General features: G+C 39.7%; 1 protein-coding gene across 3 annotated transcripts in view; it reads right to left on the minus strand.

Annotated features, from left to right (window-relative positions):
• The window catches only part of GABRB2 (gamma-aminobutyric acid type A receptor beta2 subunit), a 202,536-nt gene that overhangs the window by 88,282 nt on the left and 93,188 nt on the right, over window positions 1-21,066 (minus strand). For all 3 annotated transcript variants that reach the window (XM_015565654.1, XM_015565655.1, XM_006766319.2), the window contains exon 6: window positions 13,159-13,241. In XM_015565654.1, the coding sequence (XP_015421140.1) occupies window positions 13,159-13,241 (83 nt within the window). The remainder of the gene's footprint in view (window positions 1-13,158; window positions 13,242-21,066) is intronic.

A 21,066-nucleotide genomic window follows, 5' to 3' on the forward strand; every position in this document is an offset into this window, starting at 1 on the left:
CCTAGGGCACCACGTCCTCACTTGTAGCGGAAATGATATCAGTAGCCTAGGCTGTGATTGCAAGAGTCACATCTAAAAACTAGGCCTAGAGACCATTTCTTCAGTCTTCCCAAGAATTCTGTAAGCCAAGTAAGTCTACTTCTGCTTAAACTAGCTACACTGGATTCTGTTCTGTTCAACTAGATATTCACTTGCTAACCTGTGTGGCCTTTTGTAAGTTACACACCTTCCTTAGGGCATCACGTCCTCACTTGTAGCGGAAATGATATCAGTAGCTGCCATAGGGGAGATTTAGGCGAGAAAATGTCTCTCAACGCAGAGCACAACGCCTGGCACAAAGTCAGCATTTAATCAATGGTAGTTACTTTCATTACATGACAATAAATATAATAATCATGATACTGGCTACAATGGAGGGGTGAGCAGGGGGAGGTGGTAGGCTCTGGAAGCCACCATGAAGAAGGAGGTATTTGATTTGCAAGAATGAATCAGCAGTACTGAAAGCATCCTGAAAGGAAGTGTTTTCAAGTGGTAACAACATAGGGAGCAAGGTTCACAGTCTGAAAAAAACCGGTCTGAGCTGCAACTCATTGGGTGTAACTGTCAGACCAAAACAACGTGCGGCTCCCGGAAAGGCTTCAGGGAAGGTCTGTGGGTGTATTTACACCTCGGGTTTAGGATGTTCACATCAGGTTTCACAGAATGCTCTCCAGCCATCAGTAAAAATGCTAAAAAAGCCACAGTGTGGCATTTCCACTTAATTAGGACCGAGAATAAAATGAAGCCCAGCCAGGAAGAGACAGTTTTTGCAGGACGATGGCATTGTTGGCACTTTTCCTGAGCCCAAAGGAAAACCAGGTGAACAAGTGTGCATCCCCACCCCTCACCCCCCAGGAGATTTGCCATAGACAAATGTATAATGATGCGGTGAGCACTTACACTGCATTTTGAACTCTCCCGGGGAATTTCAAAGCACGGGGGAAAATGAGCATTAGCAACAGAAAAGAAGGTGGGCATCATCCTCAACAAGGTAAACAGACACAATGTGAGGTTTTGAGCGGAGCCTCACCCAACACCCAGCGTCCTCGGGAACTTAAGGCCTCATTTAGTCTGTAAGAAAGTGCTTTACCTTAAAGAAGCCACATGGGAACCAGTTTCCTTGTAACTGTTCCTTGCTGTTCGTTGAGTTGCAAGCCCAGCCTGTGCCAGCACATCCTTGAGCTTCACATCTGTGCTCACCACATGGTCAGAGGGGTGAGCAGTTCTTGGGCGCTGGGCTCATAGAATTGCCATGACAGCTTAATACCGGTGAGGGATGGGAGCCAGCGCATTCAGTGTAGCCCGGGGTTTGCATAGTCGTTATACCGATGTCTTTTCAATGTTACAGGGCAAAAATCCAATAAGGGGTTGCGTCTACTGCTAAAAGATTTCTTTCCAAATTCTCTGGGTCAAAAACTCTAGATTCCAAAGGTATCTGTTGATTCAAGTGGAAGTCTTGACCACTGCCAGGATAACACAGTCTACCCATATTCTACCCTTTGGGCCAGTGCTTACTATGGTACACGCTCACTTCATTATTGGCTTCGCTCTGCATGCCAAGTCAGAAACAGCACAACAGTGCCATGAGGGACAAGAAACCGAGCAGGCAGATGTTCACCTGTGAAACTGGGAGATACTAATTGGATACTATAAATGGTGCCTCTTTTTGGTTCGCCCACTTAGGAATAATAAAATAATGGTTCCCTTTGCAATTAAGAAAATAACTATACTTCTTCCAGCCCAATGCACGTTAGGTTCCTTTTCCATTTTTGTATTTTTGAAATCAGGATATATCTAACCAAGAGAAGAGTAGGCTCAATTTTTATCTTTCTTATTAGTGTGCTGGTGAGTCTTACAATCAATGGTATTTAAGAGAAGAAAAACAGTTATGTGTCAGATATTGACATATTACAAAATAGATAATCCTGTATTGGGATCTTATTAGTTCAAAGGCTGACCCATGGGGTATACAATACTTCTACAGCTCCTTAAGTATTAAATTCTTTTTGCTTTTAGACCACTCCTCTTCCATCTACACTTTACCTAAGATAATGCTGAAAGAAGGCTCCTTGAACAAAGTGGGTGCTGCCTGGGTTCCTAGATTTGATATTGGGCTGGATAGAGTGTCAGAAGAGAGCCCCAGATAGTGCTGGGCACCTCTACAAAGGAAGGGGGAAAGATAAGTTGTAGTTCCATCCCTTCCTTCCAAGAGTGAAAGAGTGAAATAATCTGAAGGGCCTAAGCCTCAGAGGAGCCTGGGTACCTCTGAAGAGGCCTGGACTGCTCTTCTAGGGAGGGAGGCTGTCTGATCTGCATGCCCACCTCTCTTCCTGCCCCGCCCCATTCAAAGAAGATGGTGGCTATGGAAACAGTCACTAGCATATAGCAGTGCTGAGGAAACCCATGTCAGGTCAGAGAATCCACATCAGTCACGTGTTCAGGTCCAACTAGCCCTTTATTTACAAATATGACTTGACTACCAAGGTCAGTAGACATATAGAGAAAATCATTAGCATGAAAAAGAAAGGCCATGATAAACATATAAAAGGAAATAGAAAGACAGAGTAGAACACTTGTATAAAACATTAAATTGATAACTTTTAAATAAAAATAAATCGGTATCTTTTATGACTATGAACAAATGACTATGGAAAATACGCAAAGAATAAGAAAGTTCTTAGAAATTTAAACCATGACTGCCAAAATATAATACTATAGTAATAATTTTTAGAGTAAAATAAATATTACTAATCTGGAAGATCAAATCTACAAATTTCAATTCAGAGCCATGGTAGGTAGATGTGGAAAGATCTGTCTAGTAGGGATTGCAGAAAGAGAAAATAAAGATTATAGAAGAGAAAATTTAGAAAATGTGAATTTAAAAAAAGATTGCTCTTTACTGAGGGATCTGTCGAGTTCATTGTTTTCATTTTTCACACTCAGTATCAAGATGAAACCTTTGTAACTAAGTTGCTTTCTAATGATGGAAGAGGTAAAAGGACCGAAGTCTTGAAGTCCAGAGATACATGAAGGTCGCAAACATTATCTGCACGAGGTGCCAGAGATTCTAAATACACATCCTGGCACTTACCTATGGTTATGAGGAACTAACAATAGCTAAATGAAGTCATGTTCCATCAAGGTATCTACACACAGCAAGGACGGGGGAAAAACCACCTCACTTCTACACTAGATGCAATTTATGAAAATATCAAAACAGGCCAACGATGCAAATTAAATTTGTATGCAGTGACATCGAGAAGCGTTTGCAATGTTCTCTGCTTTTCCTTCCATAAATAATTATGACTAAGCTCCACGGCAATGTCACGGGAATATTTTTCTAACTTGAAAGAATTCAAGGATCACCTGACGCACTGGTGGCTTCACTGTTTACCACGCCGCCTGCACAGGCTCGGGCACCTTCTCTGCTGGTGTGATGATTCTGAAAGCCTGAAGGAGATCAAAGGCCTCAATGGGGTTCTAGATTTTTGGAAACACAGGAGTATGTGGGGGCTTCAGCCTTATTTTTCACAGACAAAACTGGACAATGGACTTCTGTCAGGAAAATCTGAGAAAAGAAAGTTTGCTAGATAAGTAGCAATAGACCATCAGCAACACATATAGTGTTCTATTTAAAATCTTAGCAGGGATGTGGTTTTTCCTCTTTTATTAAAATATATTTTATTGAATTTTTACAGAGAGAAAGGGGAAGGCATAGAGCGTTAGAAACATCGATGAGAGAGAAACATCGATCAGCTGCCTCTTGCACACTCCGCACTGGGGATGGGCCTGCAACCAAGGTACATGCCCTTGACCGGAATCGAACCTGGGACCCTTGAGTCTGCAGGCTGATGCTCTATCCGCTGGGCCAAACTGGTTAGGGCATTTGGTTTTTCCTCTTAAGTAGCATTGCTTCCAGAGGCATATGCATATGGGATCTGCACCCTCATATAAACCAGTGCTTGGCTAATCATCTTTTAACTAAAGTCCTACACATTTTTGCATGAAGCCAGAGCTCCTTAGAATTCATATAATCTCATCCTGTGCCCAGTGCAAGAATTCCTTTATTCCCAGAAAGTGCCTTTACAGTATATAGCCACCCACAGGATTTTTCACCAGCTGTAATTGCCAAGACTCAAAAAAAAAATAAAAAAAAAAAGTTCAGCCCTAAATTGCCTTTTGGCATCTTCTACCATTAGTCTAGTTTTGCCCTCAGGGGAGACACAGTCTGCTCCCTTAAGAGGAAATTCTGCAGTTATTTGAAAATAACTATTCATTAAATAATACCACCCAGTCTCCCTAAGTCTCCCATCCTCAAGGTAAATGCACCCCTTTGCCCACTCATTTCTTCTACGAGTTCTTCACACTCCATGGTTTATGTATTGTTTACATTTTGGTTTTCTGATTGCTAAATATCCCTCTTAAAATGTTGTGACTCTAATTGAGCACACTGTTCCAGGCCTGATCAGACAATGATAATAAAATGCTATAATGATAACAGCTGCTACTTATGGAAATATCGGTACCAAGCATTGCACAAACATCTCTGTCTTGATTATTACATTACCTATCAGGTATCACAACATTGCAGAGAGGAGAAAACATAGCTTGAAAAGCTAAGTGACCTGTTTGGTTAGCGTGAGCAACACATACTGTATTAAACAGCTACTCGGAGTCAATGAATGTCCTCCCATCCAAGAGATCACACTAGCTCAAACCTGAGCTGATGGTGCTTTCTCTGGGATAAGTATTTTGTATCTACGGACATATTCTAAGGTGCCTTCAGTTTTCCCTTCGTGAGAAAAGGAGCACAATACATTCTTATTTCCTCTAGTTTTTTTTTTTTTTTAAATACTGTGTGTCTATCTGCTAGCATATTGACTAGACCACATCACAAACTGCATTTGAAATATATTAACCCGGTGCCATAGTAAATTTTGTCGATACTCCAAGTTGCTTAAATATATCAATCCATATTGACCTCTTATTTTTTTTTTTAATATATTTTATTGATTTTTTTTTTACAGAGAGGAAGGGAGAGAGATAGAGAGTTAGTAACATCGATGAGGGAGAAACATCGATCAGCTGCCTCTTGCACATCTCCTACTGGGGATGTGCCCACAACCCAGGTACATGCCCTTGACCGGAATCGAACCTGGGACCTTTCAGTCCGCAGGCCGACGCTCTATCCACTGAGCCAAACCGGTTTCGGCCATATTGACCTCTTAAATAAGGATTGTTTGGGATGAAATTGTGGAGAAGAAAATAGAGCCTTTATTCTATCAATAATTTAAGTTGTTTTTATATGATATCAAAATATGGATTATGTAAGACAACAAGTACATGCCTACTTTCTGCTTTCTAAAGCATGGTGGATCTCTCTAGAAGAAGAGATGCCAGTGCCAACACACGCTCACACCCCCCCACTCCCTCCCAGAGACCTTTGCTACACTGACCATAGAAGCTTTGGATTCATTAGCAGTTGATCAGTTTAAATGTTAACAAAACCCCAAATGGACTGTCCTTTCACTTCACCCAAGAACAGATGTCAAAGAGCTTGCTTTTAAATACTCCTCTTTGAATTTTGAAGCTAGCTATTAATTATTTTCCCTTTGGCTAAAGTTAAAAAAATTAATAGCAACTAATACTGTAGGCACTGCAAGTAGATAGCCCTACAGATAATGAGGCTTAATTGGAATGTAAATGCAAGGTCTGAAATAAGATCTGCAAAGGTTGACAAGGGCAATGCTGTGCTTTGGGACTCTTCTTGGCTGGATATACCAGATCTCATCACTAGAGCAAATCTGTGGCAGTATAATAATAAAAATTAATGTTATTATAGTAATAATTATTGATTACTAAAGTTACTGTTTATTAGATATCTGCCATGTGACAACAAATTCTTAATCTATACTAAATCATATTAGTTCATTTAATCTTCGTAACAACTCTGTGTGATAGATAAAATTATCCCATTTGAGGAACTGAGGCTCAGCTACATAGGGTGACTTTCCCAATGTCAGGCATATAATCAGTGACTGTGAGAGGCCAGCAAGAGCTGGTTTGGGATGCTTCCACAAAAGGCAGTGGTAGGATGGTTTTTAAAGGATCTAGAAGGAATGCTAAAAGGAGATGGTTGACTTCTGCCTCAGTGACACTTGGCATAACCCTGAGAAGTTAGCTATGAAAGAGTTACGGAGAAAGTTCTACCCCCTCTAGTTCAGTGTAGATTGCACTAAGGTTGAAATTGATTGAGAAAACCAACAATATTGCGAATGAGAGCATTGATCTTATTCTCTGACACAACTTCAGCCCAACTCATCTAGCCATAGGCTGAGATAAAGCACACAAACAAATGAGAAATGGAACCTTTGGAGTTTTAGTAACATGAAAAGCTTGTTAATGGATCCAGTTAAGACAATGTTATATCCCACATTCCAAGAGGAGTTCAATACCATGTAAGACAGCCTGTCTCTTCTGAGGAGGGAGAGGGGTCCCTCACAATCAATAGCTGATATTGATATTGGATGGCTGATCTGGCTCAGAATATCACAGAGTAGCCCCATACCTATTCCCATTTCAAAGATCTGCAATACTCCTTGCACCTCTCTCTTCACTTCTGGATGGAGCCTGCTAAGTAACCTTACCATATGATGGAATGTTGTTTCCTTGACATGGTTTGAACTTCATATATTTTTAAGAAGAGACAAATGTTTGACTTGACCTAACAGTATTAGGGCCCTTTTAATACTCTTAAGTACTAGTATACTCAAAGGCATACCTAGGACAATTCATTATCCTATATAATAAAAGCCTAATATGCTAAGTGTCCAGTCGTCTGTTCAACCAATCAAAGCATAATATGCTAATGATATGCGAAGGTCACTCGACTGCTAGCTATGACGTGCACTGATCACCAGGGGGAAGACGCTCGAACAGCAGGTTAGCTTGCTGCTGGAGTCTGGCTGATCTGGACTGAGCACAACAGGCCGGACACGCCCTGGAGCCCTCCTGCAGTACCTCTTCAGCTGGCCAACCTCCTGCACCCCTCCATGGCCCCTATTGTGCACCAGGGCATCCCTCAATCTGTCCTGCACCCTCTCTCAATCTGGTACCCCTTGGGGGATGTCAGAGAGCCGGTTTCAGCCCAATCCCGCAGGCCAGGCCGAGGGACCCCTCTGGCAACAGGCTGGACACGCCCTAGAGCCCTCCTGCAGTCCCTCTTCAGCTGGCCAACCTCCTGCACCCCTCCATGGCCCCTATTGTGCACCAGAGCATCCCTCAATCTGTCCTGCACCCTCTCTCAATCTGGTACCCCTTGGGGGATGTCAGAGAGCCGGTTTCAGCCCAATCCCGCAGGCCAGGCCGAGGGACCCCTCTGGTGCACAAATTCATGCACTGGGCCTCTAGTTTCTTTACAAGACTTAATCTTATCCCTAAATAGCAAGAACATTCTAAAGAACCTTTTATAGGCTAGCACATAACTTTGTTGTCATTGGTACTTTAAGGGTGATATTTCCCTGGAAATATAGGTGAATATGCCAGTATCCTTTTTCCAATCTGACTGAAAGATTCAGAGAAAGATATAGACAAGATATATACATGGGTGTAGCATATAAGTTTCATTTCCTACATAGTGATATATATTATCAGGGCCCATTTAGTTCAGCAAAATCTTACTGATTCTACAAAACTTCTCCATTCCCCTAAATCTAAGACAAGTTTTTTGTGTGTATGTGTGTTTTGTTTTGTTTTTAAATATATTTTGTATTGATTTCAGAGAGGAAGAGAGAGATAGAAACATCAATGATGAAAGAATCATTGATCGGCTGCTTCCTTCATGCTCTACACTGGAGATCGAGCCTGAAACCCATGCATGTGCCCTGACCTGGAATTGAAACATGACCTCCTGGTTTATAGGTCGAAGCTCAACCACTGAGCAATGCCGCTGGGCCTAAGAAAAGTTTTGAAATAAGCACAGTTCACTACCTTTCTAGAATCATCAGGACATGTTTTCAAGATTTACTCTAGTCTTTCTTTAAGATGTCACTAAACTAAGTTCTCATCTTGGCAGCACTTTCATTAGAGGAATTTTACATGGTCACATATATTTATTTAAATAAAACCTATCTCCCTCAGCATAATAAAGGCAGGGGCATTGTCTACATTTGTTCACTATTAAATTTTTATAGTGTATTACAATGCCTTATAAATAACTAAAGTTCAATAAATATTTAATGAATGAGTAAATTCTTGAATGAGCCAATGCATGAATAAATGAACAATGAGCTCAAGTCAATATTTCCCCACTCCGAGCTGTTCTGAATCAAGTTATATTATCCTCTCTAAAATGAAACCAATATACTAATTGCTGATAAAGAGACAAGGTGATAAGGATTTAGTAATGCCACTCTTAGGGTCAACTGTATTTGAGAGGAGAAAGGGAGGGAAGAGGGAGAAAAGAAGAGAAATAAGTAGACATGAGAAAAAAAAGAAAGAGGAGATGAGGTGGGGGAAGAAGGAGGATGAATGAATTCCTAGAGTTTACTTATCAGAAAAGAATAAATGAGTAAAGCAGAATATCAGAGATCAACCTCAGAGCTAGTTATTTAAAGGATCAGATCCTAATTTCAACATGCTTAGTTAGTTTACTACCTGCTTACAATAATAGGGCCAGGATATCGCATATATTATTAATATAATATTAATAATCATTAATATATTATTGATAAAATACCATATTTCATTTTCCATAACAATGATTTGCTGTTTAAATAAATATGAATAAACCCCATTTTTTTTGTAAGGACAGTCTATTTTCCTGATTTTTAGAACAGTCATCTTCCTGTTAATCTGATCTCTCCAAAATCAGTGGCTTTACTAAGATAAATCAGCTATCAATCCCCGCATTAGCTCAGAGCACTGCGTTACTCAGTGATTGCATGTTCTTAGACATATCACTTTCCACCTTTGTGTCTGTTTCCCTAGTTGTAAAGACAGGAATATTAATATCTACCCTATAGACTTTAAGCCTTTAAGCTATAAATGCTTATAGGAGACAAAAAAGGTCACTATATAGTAATAGAGGGGTAAATTCATCAAGAAGATGTAACAATCATAAATATTTATGCACCCATACTGGAACACCTAAATATATAAAGCAAATACTAACAGAACGAAAAGGAGAAATAAACAGCAATACAATAATAGTTAGGAACTCTAATACCATTACCAACCATAGATAAATCATCTGGACAGAGAATCAATAGGAAATAGCAGATTTGAACAACACTATAGACCAGAGATTTTCAACCTTTTTCATCTCCTGGCACACATAAGCTAATTACTAAAATTCTGCGGTACACCAAAAAATATATTTTTTGCTGATCTGACACACAAAAAAGGTATAATTTTGACCCATTCACACCAAATTGCTATTGTTGTGTTGGTTGTTGTCATTCTTTGTCTGATAATTTAAGGGAAAAGAGGTTAGTACCCCTGACTAAATAGTCAGTGCCCAGCCATGGCACACTCTTTAAAAATCACTGCTATAGAGCAAATAGATCTAACAGACATCTATCTACAGAACATCCTATCCAACAGCAATAGAAAACATTCTTAAGCACACATGGAACATTTTCTAGAGTCAGCCATATGTTAAGCCACAAAAGGAAAATTCTCAAAAATTCAGACATATAGACCAATGAGACAGAACTGAGAGCTCAGAAATAAACCCTTGCATACATGGCCAAATAATATTTGAAAAGGGAGCCAAGCATACTCAATGGAGAAAAGTTAGTCTTTTCAATAACTGGTACTGGGAAAACTGGATATCCACAAGCAAAATAATTATATTTGAAACCTATCTTAAACCACTCACAAAAATTGACTTGAAAGGAATTAAAGATTCCAGTGTAAAACCTGAAACTGTAAAATCCCGAAAGAAAACACAGGGAAAAAATCAGTCTTGGCAATGATATTTTGGATGTAATCCCAAAAGCACAAGTAAGCAAAATAAACAAGCAGGGCTATATCAGACTAAAAAGTTTCCATACAGCAAGGGAAGCCATTAACAGAATGAAGAGGCAACATATGGAATGGCAGAAAAAATATTTGCAAAAAATGTATCTGATAAGCAGCAAATATTCAAAATATATAATGAACTCATACAACCCAATAGCAAAAACCCAAATAATCCAATTTAAAAGTAGGCTGAGAAACTGATGAGACATTTTTCCAAAGGAGACATACAAATGCCAACAGGTACAGGAAAAGGTGCTCAACATCACTAATCATCATGGAAATGCAAATATAAACCATGATGAGATATCACCTCACACTTGTAGGAATGGCTATCATAAAAAAGACATGAGATAACAAATATTGGTAAGGGTGTGGAGAAAAAGGAATCTGTTCAATGTTGGTGGGAATGTAAATAGGTACAGTTATTATGAAGGATTCTCAAAAACTAAAAATAAAATTACATGAAGGGACCTAGAGAGTATTATGCTAAGTGAAATAAGCCAGTCAGAGAAAGACAGGTTTCACATGATCTCGCTAAAATGTGGAATCTAATGAACAAAATATACTGATGCACAAAATACATCCAGAGACATAGAAGCATGGAACAGACTATCGAGTCTCAGAGGGAAGGTGAGGGTCGGTGGGTAGGTGGGGGTGGAGGGGGAAGAGATTAACCAAAGAACTTACATGCTAAAAAAAATAAGATAAGAATTTAAAAAATAAATGGGAACATTATTAAAGGGAAAAAATAGAATTACTATATGACACAGCAATCTTACTTCTGGGTACATATGTGAAGGAAATAAAATCATTCTTGAAGAGATATCTGCACCCCCGTGTTCACCAAAGCATTATTTATAACTAGAGGCCTGGTGCATAAAATTCGTGCATAGGTAGTGTCCCTAGGCCAGGCCGGCAATCAGGGCCAATCTGTGGGGCAACCAGCAGGCAATCGGGGTGCCCCCAATGGCACCCACCTTGGCTGGCCTGGGGTCTGCAGGCTGATGGCAGCTCCTGCATTGAGCGTCTGCCCTCTGGTGGTCAGTGTGCATCATAGCGACTGGTTGTTCCACTGGTCGGTCAATTTGCATATTAGGCTTTTATTATATAGGATAGTCAAGGCATGGAAACAACCTAATTGTCTATTGATGAGTGAATGGAGGCCTGATGCATGAAATTGGTGCAAGGGGCTCAGCCCTCACAGCCACAGCATCATCTGGAAGGTAGTTCGGCTGTCTGGTCTAATTAGCATATTACACTTTTATTTTTATAGATATATGCAATGGAATATTATTCTGCCATAAAACAAAGGAAATCCTGCCATTTGTGATAACATGGATAACTTGAGGGTATTACGCTAAGTGAAATGAGTCAGGCAGAGAAAGTCTAATACCATTTGTTATCACTTACATGAAATCTAAAAGAGAAAACTGACCTGATAGAAACAGTGTAAACTGATGTTTGCCAAGTGGGGCAGATTGGTGAAGGAGATTAAGGGGCACAAACTTTCAGTTATAAAATGAATAATATGTGGCTATCTAATCTACAGTATGGTGACTATAATTCACAATACTGTACTGTATACTTGAAAGTTGCTAAGAGTAAATCTTAAAAGTTTCCAACAGACACACACACATACATCAAAACAAGGTAACCATGTAAGGTGATAGATGTGTTAACTAACCTTACTGTGGTAATCATTTCACAAAACTTATATATATCAAAGCATCACATGGTACATACTCACACAATATTGTTTGTCAACTATATCTCAATAAAGCTGGAAAAAATCTATGCTACCTCATTTACCAGGGTAACTGTAAAATGCAATGAGATATATAAAAGCTACTTTATAAAATTTAAACTTCCCAAAAGTCTAAGGAAGTATTAATTTTTCAATATTCAGGTCACAATTATAATTTAATTCCATGCAACACTGGGTGTTGCCTGTGTCTTTAAGGCATTAGTTCTTTCAAGTAAGAAGGCTGCAGAAGGCTCAGATGACATGTACAATAATGATTATTAAAATCCAGTCAAATTCTACCATGAACAATTCTCTTACTGTAAAAATTCATGAGTGGTACAAAGCCACATATTTTTTGCAAAATATCCTAACATCAACAATTTGAAACAACTAGGTTTTGGACTTTGAATGACAATATTCTGCACTCTAAACTGTGTTATTAGTTATGAAAATGCAAAGTTAATCCCAAATATATTTACATAAAAATAATCATAAAAATCCTATAGAGCAATTTTATTAAGCAGTTCTACATGGCAAAGATCTAATGTGAAAAGAATGATGACTTGGAAATACGAGTATGAAATTAGGTTCTTAAAAAAATGTGTACATGGAAATATCCCTGGACGTTATTTTTTTAGAAATGGGCAAAAATGCCCACATGATGGAACCACTTCAAACGACCTCTCTGAGTGACCTCTGAATTGGAGCTGGGCTATGACATCAACATTCTACTCAACAGGGTAGGTGACTGAATCCTCAAGGACGCACACTATGGCCTAGAAATGCAACAATACTGCAAAACAGGTCCATGCAGGAAAGAGTATATATATATATATATTCATCATGCGCATCAGATGGCCTTCAGCAAGAATATAAAATAAATTTAGACACTGAAAATAGTCCCTGGAGAAAAGCAACAACATCTCACTAATCCACATTCTGTGGAGGTTTCAGCTATTCCAGAAGGCCACATTTCTTTTGCAATTCAAACGTGATAATGCTTCTGAGAGACAAAAATTATTCGGATACCGTGTGTCCTCCTGCCACCTTCACCTATTGTCCCAAGCCTGGGGTAGCTATCTGTACCAAATGCTGTGCTTTAAATGACTAGAATAGCCCTTGGTTTTCTTCCAGGCTCTTAGCATCTTCCTTTTATTGCTAGATTACTTCTCCCCTTCACACCTCTCCCAGGGATTTGGGGACAAGACTAAGAGGATTGCAGCAGCAGGAGGGCAGGTACTAGGAGTGCCTCCCTCCATCACAGTTACTGTGCTAGCGGAACCTCTGCAGGCCCGAGGTCTGGAGAACCCGTAAGCAGAGTTCAGTCTGCCTGGATTCTCAGAAAAACTTACAGCTTTCAATTTCCAAGGTGCAGTTTTGTTCATCCAGTGGGTATCGCCTGAGGTCCATCATGCAGGCAGCTGTGGTTGTGATTCTAGAAGAGAAAGAGCAAGGATACATGCTGTTAGCTGGTCCGCAGCTAGAGTTGGAAAAATTAAATCCAAGTATCAAAGAAGACAGAGCTGGGCCTGTAGGAGACCGATTTAGCCAAAACTCTAATGAGAGAGAGTACAGCAAACTTTGGATAACCATTTACCCTTAGAACCTCGTGCTGATTTGTAAAATAAAGAGACTGGACCAAATCAGTATTTTCCCAAAGTGTGGTCCATGGCCTACTTGTACAAAATCACCAGGGAGTGTTTGATAGACAGGTAGTTCCCATGCTCCAGAATGCTGTGTTTTTGGGGGGATGGGGCAGTGGCAGGACTCTTATTTTAGGAGCATCACAGGTGATTAAAGGTATCAATATAGACATTCTTCTTCCATTCACCTGGTTTCTCCTCCCTTTCTGTAGACCCTGAAATCTAATCTTCAACAATTTTGGCTTTGATCCATCATTTTTGAGCTTTCTGTGCATAGTATAGTACTTTGCAAATGCTTTAAAACAAGTCACAATCAGCCTTCCATCTATCACCTGAATTGCTCTGTCCTGCCTGAGTGATCTTATATTCTTCTGACCTGTTAGAGGGCTTTCTCCTATGGGCTGGCAGTTATTTATTTAGAACAGTTGGCTCTTTTATTATTTTATCAGAGAGAAATGAATATGTCCCTTTAATGTCTTTATGTTTCTCTGTCATCATTCTTCCATAATCTCTCTGCAGAAGGAGCCAAGCACCATATAGTCCTAGACGATTTATCAACATATGTTTTCTGAACAATGAGGCAGCAAAAGATCATGAATAAAAAAACAACGACAAACACAAGTCTTAGAACTCAACAGACACAGGTCTGAATTCTAATTCGGCCTCACTGACTGATTCACATCAAGATGGTTAATATCTCCTAAACAACCTTAGTTTTTTTGTCTATAAAAAGGGGGGATATTATTAACAGCAGTAATTATTACCTAACAGGGTTTATGTAAGAACGGATACAATAATTTATATAAAGGATATAAAAGAGTAATGGCATATAATAGGTCCTTTAAAAATTCATATCTGCTGCCCTGGCTGCTGTGGATCAGTGGTCAAAGCATCAGCCTGTATACCGAAGGGTTGCGGGTTTGATTCCCAGTCAAGGGCACATATCTGGGTTTGACCCCAGCCCCCAGTTGGGATGCATGTGGGAGTCACCCAATAGATTTGTCTCTCTCACATCGAAATTTCTTCCTCTCTCTTTCTCTCCCCCCCTCCCTCCATCCCTCTCTCCTTCCCTCCCTCTGACCCTCTCTCCCACTCTAAAAATCAATGGAAAAAATGTCCTTGGATGAGGATTAACAAAAGAAATTTTTTAAAAAGTTCATCTGCTAAAGATAACAGAGTAGAAACTGATGTTGAATGTGACCAACCTTGCCAGACTACTCTGAGAGGCACTCTACTGTGGTTTGGGAACAGAGAAATAAGGTGCAGACAGACACAGTTCATAGCTAGACCCTTTCCCTTAAAAGGGCTTGGACAGAAGTAGACAGAGTCTGTGGAATTCCTGTTAGATGTGAGTCCTATTCCTCAGTTGTAAGATGAAAATACAGTAGTGGCCTCTTATCTATGGCTTCCTTTTCTGTTGTTTTGGTTTCCCGCATTCAACTGTGCCCTGAAAATTAAGTGCAACGTTCCAGAAATAAACTATCCATAAGTTTTAAATTGCGTGATGTTCTCAGCAGAATGCAGTCTCATGCTGTTCTGCTCTGCCCTGCCTAGTATATGTGAGTCCGGCTTTGTTCAGTGTCTCCACACTGTAGACGCTCCCCACCTGTGAGTCACTAAGTTGCCATCTTGGTTAGCAGATTGGCTGTCAAGGTATCACGGTGCTTGTCTTGTGTTCAGGCACCCTTACTTTACTTCATAATGGCCCCAAAGTAGTCATGGTAGTAATTCAGACATGCCAGAGAGAAGCCAGAAGTGCTTCCTTTAAGTGAAAAGGTATATATGTACAGGGAAAACACACACAAAAAAACCCCAGAATCTATAGGGTTTAGTACTGTCTGTGGTCACAGGCATCCACTGGGGGTCTTGGAACACATTCCCACAGATAGGGGGAACTATTGTGACAAAAAAGGAGGGAGCCATAAATAAATACCCGACTGTGTAAATCAGTGAAGTTTGGAATCACTACTATAGGTTGTGGTTCACACTTTCTGCTGATACATATTCATGGCAGTTAACATCTGTGAACGAGTGTTGTGAACAAGAAAAAGAAATCGGCTAATGATATCACGGAAGCACTGAGTTTCCACTCATGCCTGAAAAATAAAGTAGAAGGAAGTGTTTTTCTCACATCAACAACACCCATATTTACTCTAGTACTTTGCATCTTTAATGCGGTAATATACTTCATAAAGCTGAAAAATATGTAAATGTTTACTAGTTGATGCTTATGAGGCATTTGTGTCTCCTATTGGATTAAAGCAGAAACTCTGTAGCCAAAGTAATCCATTTGGAATCTTGATCATACAAGAGTGACCTGGGACAAGTGACGTATTCTCCAACACTTGGTTACCCTGAAATATCTGAATTAGATACTTGCCATCATAATTTGTTGTGAAATGCTAAATGTAGAAAGAATCTGTAATTCACAAAATATTCTGTAACTTTTGCTATTACTACCTGCTAATGAGAAGATACAGTGATAACTCATTTGACCAGTGGTTCTTTGGTAGTATACATATGTACATGAAAAAAATGTAGAAAAATCACAGACTTAGAGGCAAACCAGAGCTATACAATATGATGTAAATAGCTTCTGAACACATAAACATACAAAAAATATGCCATATGTGTATATGGAGCTCTAGTTAACAGATTTTAAGACACAATACAGACATGCATCTGCCTGTTACATGTTTAAGAAACCCGCATCTTTTCCAGGTGTTTTGTGAGACTAAAAACCAGAACTGTGTTTGTCTTGTTTGTATCTTAAGTACTTTGCCAGGTGCCTGGCATGTGTCACTAATCCAAGATTAGAATAGCAATGATAATAATGAACAATGACACAAAGAAAAGAAAAGTCGTGGTTATAAGCATTCTCAAATGGAGGACATTGAAGCAACTCTCTGTATTAAGTGCCTAATTAAATTTAAAACATTCTCAAATAAGTTTGAAAGTCAAGTCATCCTTATACAAGAAGCTATCTGGGATAAATCTTATTTGGAAAATCCCAGTGAGGAGCATACAAATCTATTCTTTGGGACTTTTTGATTTATAACAGGGGTGAGTTTCTCCGGGAACAAGAACAACAAAAATACTTAATGGGCTTTTCATAAACATGCCTTCCTTAATCCTGATGAACACCCCTAATGGGCCTTAAATTATGCAACACCACCACTAGAGTCTTTGAAGGGAGGCTACTAACTCTACAGGATCCTGATTAAGTTTGAGGACCACTGGGAAACACATGGCAATGATTCTGTCTTCAGTCAAAGGAAAGAGTCCATGATGCCTCCAGAAAGTACTTCATTTACCAGTGGCAGATCCTCCATAGTTAAAAGTAGAAATAGGTCTTCCCTGGGGCTGAATACTATTGCATGATAAAACACAATTTGAGAAAGGCCAATATTCTGACTGGGCTGAGAGATCTTTGAATAAACTCTTTATTCCTTAGTCACTGGGCACTGCTGTCCAAAATGACTTGTGCTATAAAATCCTCACACAGTCCCTTAAAGGCATCTATAAAATCAAAATGTACAACAGCTATGCCAGAATTTTGTAGCAAAGCCATGCCCCGTATTTAATGGTGTCATTATGTGAGTTTGATGATGCTACCATGTCATCCAAAGTTCGAATATGGCCAAAGAGAGTTAATAATAATAGATGCCTTTGCCCCTCAGCCAATAGGAAAAAAACTCAGAATCATAATCAACAGACATGTTTCAGGCCTTTCAAGCAGGCTCTTCAGGAGGTGCTCAGGTTAAACGTGGGTCTTCACATGTGAGAAACTTGCTAGAATTTCAACCAGAGATTATAAGGAAGTAACTTTGAACTTCAACTTTGCTTGAATTCTTTATCTAGATAACCATCCACATTCCACAAAAAAAAAAATGTTTTTTCAACAACTTCCTATGTTTTATAAGAACATCAGGTGTTTCATCTACAACTATATTCAAAACACATTGCTCTAATTCTCAGCTTGCTTTTACTTTGTTCAAAAAGTGCTTTTACTTAAAAGCACAACTTATTCTAGCCCTGGACAGTGTTGCTCAGTTGGTTGAGTATCATCCCATGCACCCCATAGGGGGACGTATAGGAGGCAGCCAACTGAAGTTTCTCTCTCACACAGATGTATCTTTCACTCCCTCTCCCTTCCTCTCTCTAAAGAATCAATAGAAACATTTTAAAAATAAAATCATAACTTATTCTAATTACAAAGAATAAAGGAATCCTGTAGCATTAGTAGGCATCATTACTAGAGAAAAAATAGTATGTTAAAAAGGTCATTTATCAAAAATATATATTGATATATATTTTTGCTAGCTGAAAAAAAAACTAATTAAAAATTTCAGCTAGAGGGGAAAAGATACAAATACTGAATTTTAGCATTAGAGTACAACCTGAAATTTTGAAAACTTTTAAGGATCACATCTGAGTCACTTCTCCCAAAGGTACTTACAATTGTTTTTGCTTTTACAACTCAAGAAGACAAACACTATTCAGTGTCTCACAATCATTTTTAGCCAGGAAACTAATTTCTCACCTATATTCCTCTTGTAATATGCTCTCGCTTGCTCTAGAGTAGGTAAGAATATTGCTGTAGGAGTTAGGTAACTCTGTCATTCTTAACAATAATAATATACCTCGTGTTAATTAATCACTTACTCAGTTCTAGACATCATCTAGGGTTACTGAAATGTATCATCTTATTTAATACTAGAGGCCCAGTGCATGAAAATTCATGCACTGGATGGGGGGAGGGGTCCTTCAGCCCAGCCTGCCCCCTCTCACAGTACAGGAGCCCTCAGGGGTGGGAGGTGACCCGGCGATCAGGGGAAGGTGACGCCCCACCATACCTCTGCTGCTGCCACTACCAGCAGTACAAGCCTCTGCTGGCCCTGGTTACCTGTGCCTCGGGCTGGCCCTGGGCGGCTGGGGGGTTGAGGGGACTGGGTGTTGCCATCTTGTGGCTGTGGGCACCGCCATCTTTGAGGGCATGACAGTCAATTAGCATATTCCCTCCTTATTGGCAGTGGGTGCCACCATCTTTGCGATGGCATGAGGGTCAATTAGCATATTCCCTCTTTATTAAATAGGGTGAGGAATGTCCTATTATTATTCCCACATTAGGTCATTACTATTTCCATTTTGTAGATGAGAAGATTGAGGCACCAAAAGGTAGAGTGGTTTTCTCAAGAGTCACAGAGTGAGCACTAGAATTGGGATTTGAATCTAGGATGTCTGACTGGAGTCCACAGACTTAACAAGTAAGCTATAACTAACTAGCTAGTTGACCTTGATAAAGTAATTTAGCTTCTCAATGGCCCATTTCCTATATCCCAAATGAGCTTGAAAACTCTATAATCCTATGAAAACACATTACACGTTCTATGACCCTGCATATTTTGTAATTTTGTTTTATCCACACATTCAAATACTGTACTTCACAGCTGCTCAGCCTGTTGTAGTCAATTATGTAGATGAGCTCACCCCAGACAAGCAAACACAGGCCTCTCCCCAAGGAGTCCCACTTCATATTCTCCCCTGACTGAAGGTCTCCCTCAGCATTCTCCTTCCAGCCTACGCTCTTGATTGACCTCCACAGAGGCCTTCTGCTTAAATTAATTCTCCGACACTCACGCATAATTATTTGTAAAAGCTCTCAACAAGTCCTCCTATGGAGTCACATGCACTACTAGGCTCAACCTTGTAATCACCAAAAAAGTAAGATTGCTAAGCAATCATGGTCCCCTTTGATAAATCGTGGGTTTCAGATTAGAGCTATTTGTACTCTGCTGCAGCTGTTTGGCCTGCTATGACTCTGCTTTTCTGGAATCTTACCCTCTGGGAAGATGCCATGACCATTAAAGGACTAGACAGACTTCTGCTATAGATTCAGGTAGGATTCTGAAAGACGTTTTCTTAAATAACATGCTGTGGAATCCAAACAGCAGTCACTAACAAAATCTCACTTTATGAGCATATAAATTCTATTCAATCAGAAATATTAATAGACATGGCCATATCAATCTAAGCCTTTATTACTCTCCTCCAGTCAGCCAGCCCCTATTCACCAAAATTTCCCAAGTTACATTCCCAATGGTATCATCCACAAATCCTGCCCTTATCTCAGCAATGACAATATCCTCTCTTCTCTCTAAGTATGTCTTGAAGGAAGTCGGAGTCCCTGAGAAAAAGTTATCATTCTATTTTTTGACTCATAGCCTCACAATAGAAATCTGACTTCAGGTCATTGTAAGAGATTTTATTGAACCAAAGTCACTTACCAACTAGAAAGACACAGAGCTCAGACTCTGGTTATTTCAACAATGATTTTTTGTGTTCACAGTTGAAAACAATATTGTGCCGGATATTTTTTGTTGCATTCATTAAAATATATTTTAAATGCTTTATTTGATTTGTGAATATCAGAGTCACACCATTTCAGAATAAATGCATCAGTTTTATTCTAGCCATGTAATTTTTTTTTAACACGTAAAAAAAGGTGGCTTAGAGACGTTGATTTATGGCTAGTCAGTGACAGACGGAGGTTACAACTTCAGATGGGTCTGGTGTCATTTCTTCTAAATCTCATCCAGTATTATTTAAAAATATAAACTACATACTGGATGTCTCCTTTCACCTCTCCAACTCCATCCTCCATCCTTAACCATCAATGTCTACAGCTCTAGAGACCAGACTGCAGGGTCTTCAAAAATTGCCTCTCTGGTTCTCTGGCTTTGGCCAATGGGGAGCAGGTCAGGGGTTTGGGGAGGAAGGACAATGAGACGAGGGATTTTTCCCCAGCCTCCCTTTCTGTAGGACTTGTGTCCAAGTTCCTCTGACCATCCGCTCCTCTGCCCCTTTAAGTCTGGGATACTAGGAAGCCAATGGCAACTTTCTAATCCTATCTCTAGGAGGGAAAACGGGAGTGCTGTTCTGTCTCTTTGTAAATTGCCTTTTTATTATATTCTTCTCAAATTATCTCCTTTTCAATATGCCATCTGTTTCCTGTTGGGCCCCTGACTGGTAGAATATATTACAGAAATGTATTTAAAATCCAAGATTTTCCTGGTTAGGCTGTCAAAGAAATTAGAAGCATTTCATTCCTGGGATTTCAGGGATGAGGGCTGAAGGTCTCCTCCACCTTCAGTAAGCTGCCTCCTTCCTCTGAGTTTAGTCTCAGGACACCACTGTCCACCTAAGAAGCCTTTTCCCTCTCTGTAGCTCTTCCACTGCTGGCCACTGCCTCTTCGGTTGTATTTCCTTCATAATACTTGTCACTGTCTGAAGTCAGCCTGTGCATACATTTGTTCATTTGCTATTTTTTGAATCCCTAGTAGACTCTGGGTCTATTATAAATTAGATTTTCCAGAAGTAGGCCCTAAACGATGCTCATTAGGGATCATCAGTTGCGAAAAAAGAAAGAAGCCGAAATGGACAAAGGGAGAAGTCAACGCAGGATGTCAGCCCTATGACATAACATGTCTAGTGGGAATAAGGCTTCAGAATGACCTACAGGGGAATGTGATGGCCTTTAAACGACCTCCCTCCCACATACACCCCCCACACACACACACCACACACACACACACACACACACACACACACACACAC

Source organism: Myotis davidii, unplaced genomic scaffold (assembly GCF_000327345.1).
Source record: "Myotis davidii unplaced genomic scaffold, ASM32734v1 scaffold18, whole genome shotgun sequence".
NCBI lineage: Eukaryota > Metazoa > Chordata > Mammalia > Chiroptera > Vespertilionidae > Myotis > Myotis davidii.